We start from the raw sequence: 12,793 nt of genomic DNA on the forward strand, positions 1-12,793 counted from the left end.
AAGTCAGTGGTACAAATCCAGCATTACTGCATGTTAACAGCAAGCATTTTTTTGCTGTAGCTTAAGTGAGTTCTTTACCGTTCCTGGATCCTGTTCCTGCTTTTTGATGCAGGCTATCTACTTAAATGTTGTAGGTGTGAAAATGAAGAATTGAAAAAAAATCTCTAACATTGCATCTCGTTTAGAAACATTATTGAAATATGAAAATATGATTAGGAGAGATAAGAAATGAAAAAGAAGGTAATTAGTGTCTATATTTTTAGCGTTGACTCACTCCACATGTAGTAGCTTTTAGTTAGTGGTGTTAATCCTTTAAATTTTTTGGAATGTTTTTGGGAAACTTATCCAGATGGGGCCAGAGTGGCAGGAAAAGTTCATTCAGCCTCTTGAATCTGTTCCATGTGAGATGAGTTCGTGGATATTCTGTATCTGAACTTTACGTTTACTCATGAAGAGCATTAGTAGCCTAGGCCCACAAGATCTATTGATCTGATTTAAAATTAATTGAACTGGCATCTATTTTCTTTTGTGGGGGTGAGATCTTCATCTTTACTATTCTTTGCAACAACTATGTTGTTGTGTTGCATTGACCTAGGTTCTCCTACAATGGATATGCGTCTGCCGTATCAAGTGTGCACAGGAATTTGGAACAGGAGTGGGTCAGTTGCGCTCCCAAGCTTTCTTTTGTCATTGAGAGATTCTGGGTTATCTGACTGTAGCCATAACTCCATTTTCCTATCTTCCACATAACCCTTGATTCCCTTGTCAATCCAAAATCCATCCTAACTTGTCCTCAAATGATCCAGCCTCCATAGCTGTTTGGGGAAGAAATTTTCACTGACTGATCTCCCCATCTCCCTCTTAAATGGAATAGCCTTGATTTTAAATTGTGCTCTTCAGTTCCAGACTGCCTCTTGGGGGGGAAACCCACCTTGGAATCTCCCCTGTCAATCCCCCCTCAGAGTTGCATGTTTCAATATGATCATCTCATTCTTCTATGCTCTAATCTAGACCCAACCTTTGTTCAGAAGATAATTCCTTCTGCCCAGAAAGCAGTTGAATAAAATTTTTCTGAACTGCTAATAATTCCTTTCGAAAACTGGGAAAGAAATCTCAATAGAATCACCCAGTAAAGGTTCTACATTTGTGGAATATAACGTTTCTGGTCTCCTTATATTTTAATCCTTTTAGCTCTGGTTACATTCTCGCAATGGACTTGACTAGGAGATGACCTCATATTTATAAAGATGGAGCGGCACAGTGGTTCACTGGTTAGCACTGCTGACTCACGGTGTCAGGGACCTGGATTCGATTCTAGACTCGGGTGACTGTTTGTGTGGAGTTTACACATTCTCCCTGTGTCTGTGTGGGTTTCCTCCAGGTGCTCTGCTTTCCTCCCACAGTCCAAAAACATGCAGGTTAGGCGAACTGGCCAGGCTAAATTGTCCATGGGTTAGGTGCATTAGTCAGAGGTAGATACAGGATAATAGGGGAATGGGTCTGGGTGGGATACTCTTTGGAGAGTCGGTGTGGACTTGCTGGACTAGGAATTCTATCAATTTGCATTTGTCGTGCAGTCACTGTTTAAGCATTGGCCAGCTAATGCACAGCAACATTCACTAACAACAAATGGCTTAACATTGACCTGATTAGGTCCTTAACGGTTGTGTTTCTTGTGAAGTAGATGTCGCTGCAAGGCGATTGTTTATTGCCCATTTGTAATTGCCCTCGAAAGTTGCTACTTGAACTGCTGCAATCAGTGCAGCGAGGATTTCTGCATAGTGCTGTTAATGAAGGAAGGATTTTGGCTCTGCAACAGTGAGGAGCAGCTATTTGCACAGGGCGAGGTTTGAAGGAAAGGTGGTCCCGTACATCTCGTGCTCTTGTTTAAGTGGTAGAGCTCTCAGGCTTGGAATGCCCTATTAAGCCCATGACCTCTACTATTTGGACAGACACTGGCACCAGGTACATAGGGCTGCCTTTTCTTCAAACTTTGCCCTGTGCAAATAGCTGTTCTCCAGCGTTGCTAGGCCAAAATCCATCTTTCATAGCACTGTACAAATATCCTTAATGCCTTGGGGAATTGCTGCAGAGCATTTTGTAGGTGGTACGCTGTACTGTTGCTGCATGTTGGTGATGAGTGCGAGTTGAAGGTGCCAGATGTTCTGCCAATGAAAAGGGCTGCTTTTTTCTGAGTGTCCTGTATTTTGAGTATTGTTGGCATTGCAGTCATCGGGGTCTGTACCTTGTAGATCACATGACAGTTTAGATTTGGGACATTGATATCCCTGTTTGCTAATGTGGCGTGACTAGGGTTATTAAATATAAGATATTTATTTAATAAATCCAGTAAGAATTTGGAAGAAACCTCATTGCTGAGTAAAATGAATAAGAAATTTGTTCCTCTGTGAAGTAGTTAACTCCAGCACCATGGGTATATTTTCAAAAAAAGATAAGCGACAGGCAGAAAGGGTTAGAACAGGAGGCGGCCATTTGGTTTGTTGTTGCTGTGTAAACTACTTGGAAGTTGTTGCTGGGTATTCTCATTTTGTCTCCAGAGCCCTGAATGTTTCTTTTTCAACCACGTGTTCCGTTCCACTTCTGGAAGTTAGTATTGAACCTGTGTCCACCACCCTTCGAGACACACTGTCCCAGGTGGTTGTAGCTCTGTTTTGTGTTGTTTTCTGTCCTTTTCCAAAGAGAATTGGATAAATACTTGTTTTGTGAAAAATGACAAAATACTTGTTTTGTGAACAGCCAGCACAATCCCAGTGGGCTTAACATCCTGCTGTAGTACGGTCTGAATATAATTATACAGAAAATGTGCAAATGGCAGGTGATATAGTAGTAAATGTCACAGGACTAGTAATCTAGAACTGTAGGCTAATGTTCTAGAAGAATAAGTTTGAACTCCACCAAAGCAGATGTGAAAATATTGCATTCGATTTTAAGGAAGGGAATTAAAAGCATTAATTGTGACCATGAAACTATGTCAATTGGCATATATATCTGTTTGGGTCAGTAATATCCTTTTATAGTGAAGGGCATTCTTACCTGATCTGATTTACATTTAACCACAGCAGTCTGGTTGTCTTTTAACTGTCACCTGGAATGACCCCAACAAGCCACTCAGTCGAAGAACAGTTTGGGATGGACAGTAGCTTGCCATGGGTGCCCATATGCTATGCCATATCGCCATCCTAAAAATAAGAGGATGTCTAGTAAAACAGAGAATTCAGGATGAACGGACTGCTGTGAATGTAGATATTGCAATCATACCTCAAGCAGCAGTTAAAGTGACTGGTGAAGATGCATTCTGAGGCAGTTGGATCAGTACAGGAAGGAAAAAGGAATAGAAGGATATATTGGTGAGGTGAAATGAAGTGGTTGGAGAAGGCCTGTGTGGAACAGCAACATTGGCCTTCCTCCTTTTTGATATTGAATGACTTAACTGGAAGCTGTTTCAGAAGCGGACTCTTCCAGATATTTTACTTTAATCCAGCTCAGCGTTTACTTGCACCATGTGACAATTACTTATGGAAGCAGCACCCACCAACAAGATTTCTAGCCTTGAGATCTGGTGCTTTTCGCTAGGTGAGGCTCCCACCTTTTACCTTTGTTTAATTGTAGTGTTGGAGTAATGGATGTGAAGGTGTTAGAAAGCTGTAATAAAATTTAAAAAGCACCGGCAATGAGCTGCTCCATCTGCCATCTCAAACTCATTGTGTTTGGTCGTCTAATTGAACAATATGAGTAACCATGAAGTTTCTATATTTGTAAAGATATGGGAAGTTGGTTCAGTTCCTCTGATGTGGGTGAAGAGAGGATACATTAAAGATTCTTTAAAGAAGATAATTTAGTTTAAAACAAGTTCTTTCAGCTTTGTAATTCTTGGGTCACTCTAAAGATTCTGTAATGATTCCTTTTAAATAAAGCAATTTCTGAATATGTTTGTGATTTACAATTTTCCCCAGCGAAGTTTACCAGACTTGCGGAAGTTGATGCCGAATTCTCAGGCTTTCATTCAACAGTGCCTACAGAAACCTGCAACTCCAGCTGCTCCCATTGCGGCTTCGTCTGGAGGGTCAAAACAAGTCAGCCCAGGGCAGGCATCAAAGAGTATCACAGTAATGAGTGCTTCACAGCCAACAAAAGTCTTACAGACTCTGCCATCGCCGCAGATGGTAAGGAACGACCACAATACAGTCATATATGAATACCGTTTACTTTTGGAATTTTTGTGATGTTAGTTTTTCTGACTGAGAAAAATGGCTTCTTCTGTCATGTGATGCTCTCCTTTTGTGTAGTAATTTGAAACTTTTAGTTTTTGCACAAGTGTACTGTCCAGCAAAACATGAACTCATGAAGAAATGTACTTTCATTCGTGAAAAGATATGATTATCGTGAGAGACTATTCTGTTCCTATATCGTTTTTACAAGATTTAAACAGCAGAGTTTTATTGAAAAAGAAATTTTCTGTACAGCAGTCCGATCAGATTTGACTACTAGCTAATTGCTGTGATTTGCTTCATTTGCAGGTTGTCCAACAGTCTGGAGTAGTAATAAAGTCACAAGCAAGCCCCCTGCCAAAGACCCAGACAGTGACTTTGCAAAAACCCCCAAACCATATCATTGTCCCCGTATCTCAAAATCAGGCCAAAGAAACTAAAGCAGGTGAGGACATTTGTAAAGAGTTTCCATCTATGAAATGAAAGCATAATGTTGATTGGAGATAATGTCTTTATACTTCACTCTGAGTGCACAGCACTGTTTCTGCTTGCTGCTGTTAGCTCAGTGTGATATGCTTTCGAACGTGAGGGAATAAAATGAAGGCTAATTGGTTGTTCCATGATTAAGTGGCCCTTTAAAGCACTGACTTGTGGTTTCATGTCCTGTAGAGTGTTGAGTTTAGTCTCCTTGTAGATGCTGATCTCTGTCAAATTGCTGAGAGAAGATAATGGAGCAGAATTAGCATTTACTGTATCCTTTTGCATTTGTTCCTGATTCCAAAAGAGTAGAGGAGCAAAATATTATCAAGAAAGGTTGGTGGTATATGAGCATGCATAGATATGACCAAGTTTTGATGCATGCACTGTCTCTGTCCCTCTAATCCCACTACTCCATTAGTCATAACATCTAATTTATTTACTTTGCACATGCCTGCTCTTTGCCCCACCTAGAATTAGAAAGGTGGCAAAGGCTGAGGTGGGAGTCTGAGCTTTTCACCCTCTACATCCCAGTTGAGGGATTGGTTAGCTCAGATGGCTGGACATCATGCTTGTGATGCAGAGTGGTGCTAACAGTATGTGCTCAGCTGAGGTTACCATGAGAACTCTACTTGTCAAGGTCCTCCCTCATTTGAGCTGTGGTGACCCTCAGGTTAAACCCCCACCAGTTGTGTCTAATAGAAGAGCAGTCTTATGGTCTGGCAGGACTAGGGTAACTTTATCTTTACATCCCAACTGAATTCCAAAACAGTATCAAACAGCCAGAACCCTGACAGCTTTACTCATTTACTTACTTGAAGGTTATAGTCCAGCAAGTTTATTTGGAAGCACTAGCTTTTTGAGTGCTGCTCCTTCACAGCTACCTGATGAAGGAATAGCACTTCGAAAGCTGGTGCACCCAAATAAACCTGTTGGTCTATAACCTGGTCTTAGATTAGATTAGATTACATTACAGTGTGGAAACAGGCCCTTCAGCCCAACAAGTCCACACCGACCCGCCGAAGCGAAACCCACCCATACCCTTACATTTACCCCTTACCTAACACTACGGGCAATTTAGTATGGCCAATTCACCTGGCCCTGCACATCTTTGGACTGTGGGAGGAAACCGGAGCACCCGGAGGAAACCCACGCAGACACGGGGAGAACGTGCAAACTCCACACAGTCAGTCGCCTGAGGCGGGAATTGAACCCAGGTCTCTGGCGCTGTGAGGCAGCAGTGCTAACCACTGTGCCACTGACGTTTAACTTTGTCCACCCCATTCTAACACCGGATCCTCACATCATATCCTAAACTAACTGGTTCTAAGTGTCCTTTCAGTGATCTTATAAAACAACAGGTCATTGTTGTTCTTCAGTACTTTGATAATCCTTTAGAAATGAGACCATCAAGATAATAATTATAGTGACTTTGTAATGGTTAAAGTGTTACATCCCAATGAGATTGCTGCACTTGCTTTCTGAGGATTTGAGCGAATGCAGAGGAAATTTAGTGGATCGGTTTGAGGTGAATGATTATCATTGCAAGCTTGCATAAGGATTTATTCCCTTGCTCGTTAGTGTCTCTTGGATCCTGAAATTACAAGAACAAAAGTCACATGACAAGCAGGTTTTGGCTCAACCTGAAATTCATTAATTTTGTTAAACCATCAAAGCCATTGACCGAAGCCCTTTATGATTTGAGTGAAACTTAGTCGCTGAGGTGGCTGGTCGTTACTTGTGTTGAGACAAACCCACATCTGGAGGAGCCAAGTCCCTGTTCTCCTTACTGACTGCAGTGACCATTACTTCAGATGCACCACCTGCAAGTTCTCCTCCAAGCCACTCACCACCTTGACTTGGAAATATATCACCATTCTTTGTGTCCCTGGGTCAAAATCCTGGGACCCCCTTCTCCTGTGGCATTGTGGGTTGACCTAAGGCACATGAACTGCAGCAGTTCAAGAAGGCAGCTCGCCCTTACTTTCTTGACGGCAGCTAGGGACAGGCAAGAAGTGGCTCAGTGGTTAGCACTGCTGCCTCGCAGTGCCAGGGGCCCGCGTTCAATTCTACCCTTGGGCGACTGTTTATCTGGGGTTTGTACATTCTCCCCATTTCTGTGTGGGTTTCATCCCACCCCAGTCCAGAGATGTGCAGGTTAGTTGGATTGGCCATGGTAAATTGCCCATAGTGTGCAGGCTAGCTGGATTAGCCAGAAGAAATGAAGGGTTACAGTGATGGGATTGGCGGGTGGGAAGGTGGGGGTGTCTGGGTGAGTTGTTCTTCGGAGAGCCGGTGTGGACTCAATGGTGCCATATGTCCTATTTCCACACTGTAGAGATTTCATGAAAAGGAAAATAAATGCTGATCACTCATTGCATATTTTTCTTCTTGTCTCTGTAACTACTCTTGCTAATGGTCTTGCATCTGTGACCTTTTAGTTTTTTGACCTGCCACCATTGGGAACAATTTCACCTTATCATTCTTTCCAGATCACTCGAGAATGTGCATACCCCTCTTACGTCTCTCAACCTTCTCTCCATGAAAATAGTTCCAATCTCCAATCCACCTACGTAATTAATAATGATTCTTTTGACAATGATTGTCAGATTGAGAAGGTGGCTTTAAAATGAAGCTCCGATGCAGTCCCTTGTTTTATTACTAGAGGGCAAAAGCAAAGAAGTTATGCTGAATCTTCCTAAAGTACTGTTTTGGCTGTAATTGGGGTACTGATCCATTTCAGGGAACCACACTTCCGGAAGTAATGCAAAAAGAGTCATCCTGGACTCAACATTAACTTTCTTTCTCTCTCCACTGATGCTGCTAGAACTGCTGAGTTTCTCCAGCACTTAGTTTTTATTTCTGATGTCCAGCATCTGCAGCATTTTGCTTTTGATTTTGCGATCAAGCTATTTAATAGAATGTAAAATATTGTTAATGATGTTACAACATGGTGAGCTCTGACAAATAAAAGCTAATTATCTTTATTTATTCATTTTTATGGGATGTGGGTGCAGCTGGATGGCCAGCATTTCTGCCCGTCCCTAGTTGCCCTTGAGAAGGTAGTGGTGAAGCTGTCACCTTGAACCTCTGCAGTCCACCTACTGTGAGTTAACCCGCAATGCCCTCCAATGAGGAAATTCCAAGATTTTGACCCAGTGACACAGAAGGAATGGTGATCTATTTCCAAGTCAGGATGTGAGACGCTTAGAGGGGAACCTGCAGTTGACATTTCCATGTATCTGCTGTCTTTGTCCTTCTAGATGGAAGTGCTCCTGGGTTTGAAAGGTGCAGTCTGAGGAGCTTTGAATTTCTGCAGTGCATCTTGTAGATGGTATACACTGTAGCTGGATACTGTCCAGATCTTATATTTGCACATGAGCTGCTTCAGTAGCTGAGTCGTCGTGAATGGTGTTGAACATTGTGCAAGCATCAGCTAACACCCTGACCTCTGCCCTTATGATGGAGGGAAGGTCTTTGAGGCAGGGGAAGATGGTTGGGCTTAGGGCACTACCCTGAGGAAATTATTCATGTTGCTACTTTGGTGCATTTCCGCACCATCTCCAGCATTGCACCAACTTTGTCCTGTTTTGTTCCGGTTCTAGCCTATTGATTAGCACTGTAATTCGTGAGTGAAAGGTTGTGGATTCAAATCCTGCACCAAATACTTGAGTACAGGATTGAAGTCAGTTCTCCCAGTGTGAGTACTGAGGAAGTGCTACCATGTTGAAGGCACTGACCTTTTTGCTAAGGTTAAACTGAGCTCCCCACTCCTACCAAGAAGTTCCTCTCCCCTAAATCTATGTAAAGACCCAGTGTCTCTTGCTTAAGCTTTCAACAGCGTTGAGCACCTTGGTTGTTTGCTATTTCTATAATATTCATGTTTGCAATTCACTGCTGTTTGCTATGATACAATCCTGAAAGTCTAGGTTCAAGTCCCACCTATGCAAGAGGTAGGAGCAGCCATTTCAGCCTTTCGTGCTAGCTGTGGCATTCATCCTGATTGTGGATGATCTCATCTTGATCTTAACTCCATTGTTCTGCCCACTTTCCACAGCCCCTCAGTCAATTGCTCCTTCAAAATATGTCTATCTCCTCAAATTTTTCTCAATGACCTGATGTTTGTTGCACTCTGGTAGTACATCCCACATATTCATAGAATCTTACAACACAGAAATAGACCCTTTGGTCCAACTCATCCATGCTGACCAAGTTTCCTAAACTAAACTAGTCCCACTTGTCTGCGTTTGGCCCAGATCCTCCAAACCTTTGCCCATTGATGTACCCGTCGAAATGTCTTTTCAATGTTGTAACTGTACCTGCATCTACCATTTCCTCTGACAGTTCATTCCACCACCCTGCTGTGTGGACAAAATTGCTCCTTTGTTCTCTTTTAAATGTTTCTCCTCTCACCTTAAATCTATGCTCCCTAGTTTTGAACTCCCCACCCTAGGGAAAAGACCTTTGCTATTCATCTTATCTATGCCCCTCATGATTTTATAAACCTGACCCTGCGAGAGAAGTAATTCATCTCCATCTCAGTTTTAAATAGCCTCACTCTAGGTTGCCTCATAAGAAGAAACCTCAGAAGTTCAGGATATCATTGTTTCTCTATAAAGTGCAAAGATAAACAAGCAAAGAAATGGGCTGAGAATTTATCCTGCATAAGTTCTGATGAGAACTGTTATCTGCTTAAAACAACAAACAATAATAAACTTTCCTTTGTGTAATCAGGTGCTGCAACATTGGTCACAAAAGTAACACTCTCTCAAGTTAACAAAAATCCAACAAATGTTCTAATACGAGCCTCGCCTGGTCAAATACTAAAAAAAGAAGCTGGAGGCACAACGTTCAGGTAATTGAAATATCTAGGCAAAAACTGAGAGCGAGTCGCATGCAATAACCGTTTTTGTATGGCGAAGCATGTATGATGGATCTACACTTTTAATTTCACACACAATTAATTGTGCAGCAAGGCAGAATGGGTCTCTGCCGGTACCACATGACCATTGTTTAAGTGTAGCAAGTATCTGTGAATGCTTTTGTGATGATGTGAATTCATGTCCCAGGGATTACATCAAAGGATAGACAAACTTTGAATGTCAAAGTTTAATCTAGACTTTAGAATTCTCCAAATTATAGTTCATAGGCATCAGACAGGATTGCCTTTAAACTCTTGACTATGCTGATGTCAACCTCCTGATTCATTTAAAAATGACCAAACAGCAAATTTGAGTCAAGACTTTGTAAAGCTATGTTTGAACATCCCAGTCAATAACATGCAAGAATAGGAAATTAGGGAATCATGTTTTCTCCAGTCTTCCTTGAGTACCTGGAGTGACAAGGCTCAAATGGTGTGGGCGCAACCTCCCTTTTTCTACTTTCGACCCCAGCGATCTTCAGCTTCATAGTTAGCATCAGAGGATTGTGGGTTCAGGTAGCTAGGGCACCACACTGCTGCCAGGGACCCCAGTTCAATCCCTACCTAGGAGGGGACAGTCTGTGTGGAGTTTCTACATTCTCCCTGTGTCTGCATGGGTTTCCTCCCACAATTAGGTGGATTGGCCATTCTAAATTGCCCATAGTGTTAGGTGCATTAGTCAGGGGTAAATATATAGGGTAGGGGAATGGGTCTGGATGGGTTACTCTTCGGAGGGCAAGTGTGGATGTGTTGGGCCGAAGGGCCTGTTTCCACACTGTAGGTGATCTAATCTAAGGTGTGCTCCTGAGACTTAAGCACAGAATCAAAGCTGTGTTATGGTCCCAACTGATGGTTTTTACTGGGCAAGTTGGATCCCATGCTGATGTCATAGATCATCATGTCATACACTAATGTAGTGTACAAAATACCATGCAAGGAATGCACAAAACACTATATAGGACAAACAGGAAGACAGCTAACAATCCGCATACATGAACATCAACTAGCCACGAAACGACACGACCAGCTATCCTTAGTAGCCACACACGCAGACAACAAGCAACATGAATCCGACTGGGACAACACTACTATCATAGAGCAAGCCAGACAGAGAACAGCCAGTGAATTCCTAGAGGCATGGCATTCATCCACAAACACCATCAACAAACACATCGACCTGGACCCAATATACCAACCACTACAGCGGACAGCTGAAACTGACAACCGGAAGCGGCAGGGACAGACCACTATAAACACCGGAGGAAACAACAAAGAAGCGCTTCGCAGGAGGCTCCCAAGCACTGATGATGTCGCCTAACCAGGGTGGTGAAAGACAATATTTGATCTGTCCCAACAGCACCCATTTACAGTATTCAAACTCCAGAGAGTGTTCCCTTCTCTAATACATCTGCAGAGTTTGACTTGACTAACTTTTTTTTAAATTCCTGATCTTGAGAGCTTAATGGTCTGTCACAAAGCTAGTCCCTTTTTTATCTAAAAGCTATTCCTTGGCTCAAGGAGACTCTGTTCTTGATTTTTTTTTTCAGTGGGGTAATAAACCAGACCGGGCTCCAATCAGTCTGGTTTGGTACAGAGATGAAAAGGATTTTGAGAGGCCTTTTGTTTATATGTAAACAGATGAGACTTCAGGCCAAAGTGGACATGTAAAAAGAAAGGGCAGTAGTCAGCTCTCTAGCTGAGCTGAGCAGTTTTAGTTCAGTCTTGAACTGGTTGGAAGTTTAACTGGGAGCTGTGTGGAAACTCTCTCACTCTCTCTTTCTGCCCTTCAACTTCAACCTGTAAGCATGTGTTCCATTTATACTTGGTTTTAAAGGGAGTTTGCTTATTGGGACTGTTGTGTATATTTGGAACAGCATATTTAAGTCTAGTTGGGTAGACTGAGTTCTTCATTCTGTTCTTTGTGTTTCATTGTATAATTTTGTTAAAAGTTGTCTGTTTTAAAATCTAGTAGTCAACCTAGCTAACTTAATCCAGGTAATTTTCACTGTACACTTAGCAAAACAAATTGCAAAGTTTTGGTCTGAGCTGCCTGCTTAAGAATGTTTGAGTGGTCTGGTTTAGTCCATTAAAAGCCTTTTTCCTTGAGTTTTCACACAACTCCGCTTCAATTTTCTTTTCTTTGAATAAGCCCTTCAGGGTTCTAGCCAAACACTTCTGATCTGGAACTTTCAAACTAAATCTATTACAGTAAGGTAATCTATATCATAACAGTTCTAAACCATTTCCTTCCTTCGGGTGAAACTGATTTACACATTTTAAAATCCACCAGGACTTCTGTGACTGTGGTCAATATGTTTTCCAACTTATGGCTGTTTTCCCTTACCAAAGTTAGAAGAATCCTGAATTTTTCTGAAAGCCTAACACACTTAATAGTTTACTCTAAAAAAGCAAAATACTACAGAAGCTTAATCTGAAATAATAAAGGCCAGCGAAATTCAGCAAGTCTGGCAGCGTCAGTAGAAAAAGACAAAGTTAAAATTTTGAATTCAGTGTGACTCTTCAGAGCTCTGTTCATATCAGACTGAATGTAAACTCTCTTTTTCTGTCCATTGATGCTACTATCCCTGCTGACTTTTTCTCCAGCACTTTGCTTCAATTTTACTATTTGCCTTCTTTACTGGAGAAAACTCTACCAATGCAAAGACATTCCAAAATGCACTCTAGGAACTTATTCTCTCAGTTTATGTTTTAAAAAAGAAAGCTTCAGCCAGACTGACAAGTAAATCATTACACTCCTTCATACACGGAACAAAACAGAATACCACTCGTTCAAAATCCAAACTCTAATATTAAAATATATATTAGTTGATCATAAACCTTGCATCCTAGCTGAAGGAATGAGCACGCTCCTGAGGAGTGCTGCCTCATCAATTATGCTATTTTTCCAGTGAAACTTTAAACCAAAGCCCCATTTGGTGCGTTGAATGTATGTTTCAAGAGTATTTCAAAGTAGAGCTAGGGAGTTATCCCAGGTAATAAAAGTAAAGTACTGCGGATGTTGGAAATCTGAAATGCAAAATACTGGAAGCACTGCAGAAGAGCCATATTGGACACAATGTTTATTCCTGATGAAGGGCTTTTGCCCGAAACGTCGATTTTGCTGAAGCTCCTCGATGCTGCCTGAACTGCTGTGCTCTTCCAGCAC

At 41.8% G+C, this 12,793-nt stretch overlaps 1 protein-coding gene across 2 annotated transcripts in view; it reads left to right on the forward strand.

Moving 5' to 3' along the window:
• The window catches only part of LOC122548819 (transcription initiation factor TFIID subunit 4-like), a 125,751-nt gene that overhangs the window by 17,770 nt on the left and 95,188 nt on the right, over positions 1–12,793 (forward strand). For both annotated transcript variants that reach the window (XM_043687624.1, XM_043687625.1), the window contains exons 7-9: positions 3,975–4,184; positions 4,539–4,674; positions 9,441–9,561. In XM_043687624.1, the coding sequence (XP_043543559.1) occupies positions 3,975–4,184; positions 4,539–4,674; positions 9,441–9,561 (467 nt within the window). The remainder of the gene's footprint in view (positions 1–3,974; positions 4,185–4,538; positions 4,675–9,440; positions 9,562–12,793) is intronic.

This window comes from Chiloscyllium plagiosum, chromosome 4 (genome assembly GCF_004010195.1).
Source record: "Chiloscyllium plagiosum isolate BGI_BamShark_2017 chromosome 4, ASM401019v2, whole genome shotgun sequence".
Classification (NCBI taxonomy): domain Eukaryota; kingdom Metazoa; phylum Chordata; class Chondrichthyes; order Orectolobiformes; family Hemiscylliidae; genus Chiloscyllium; species Chiloscyllium plagiosum.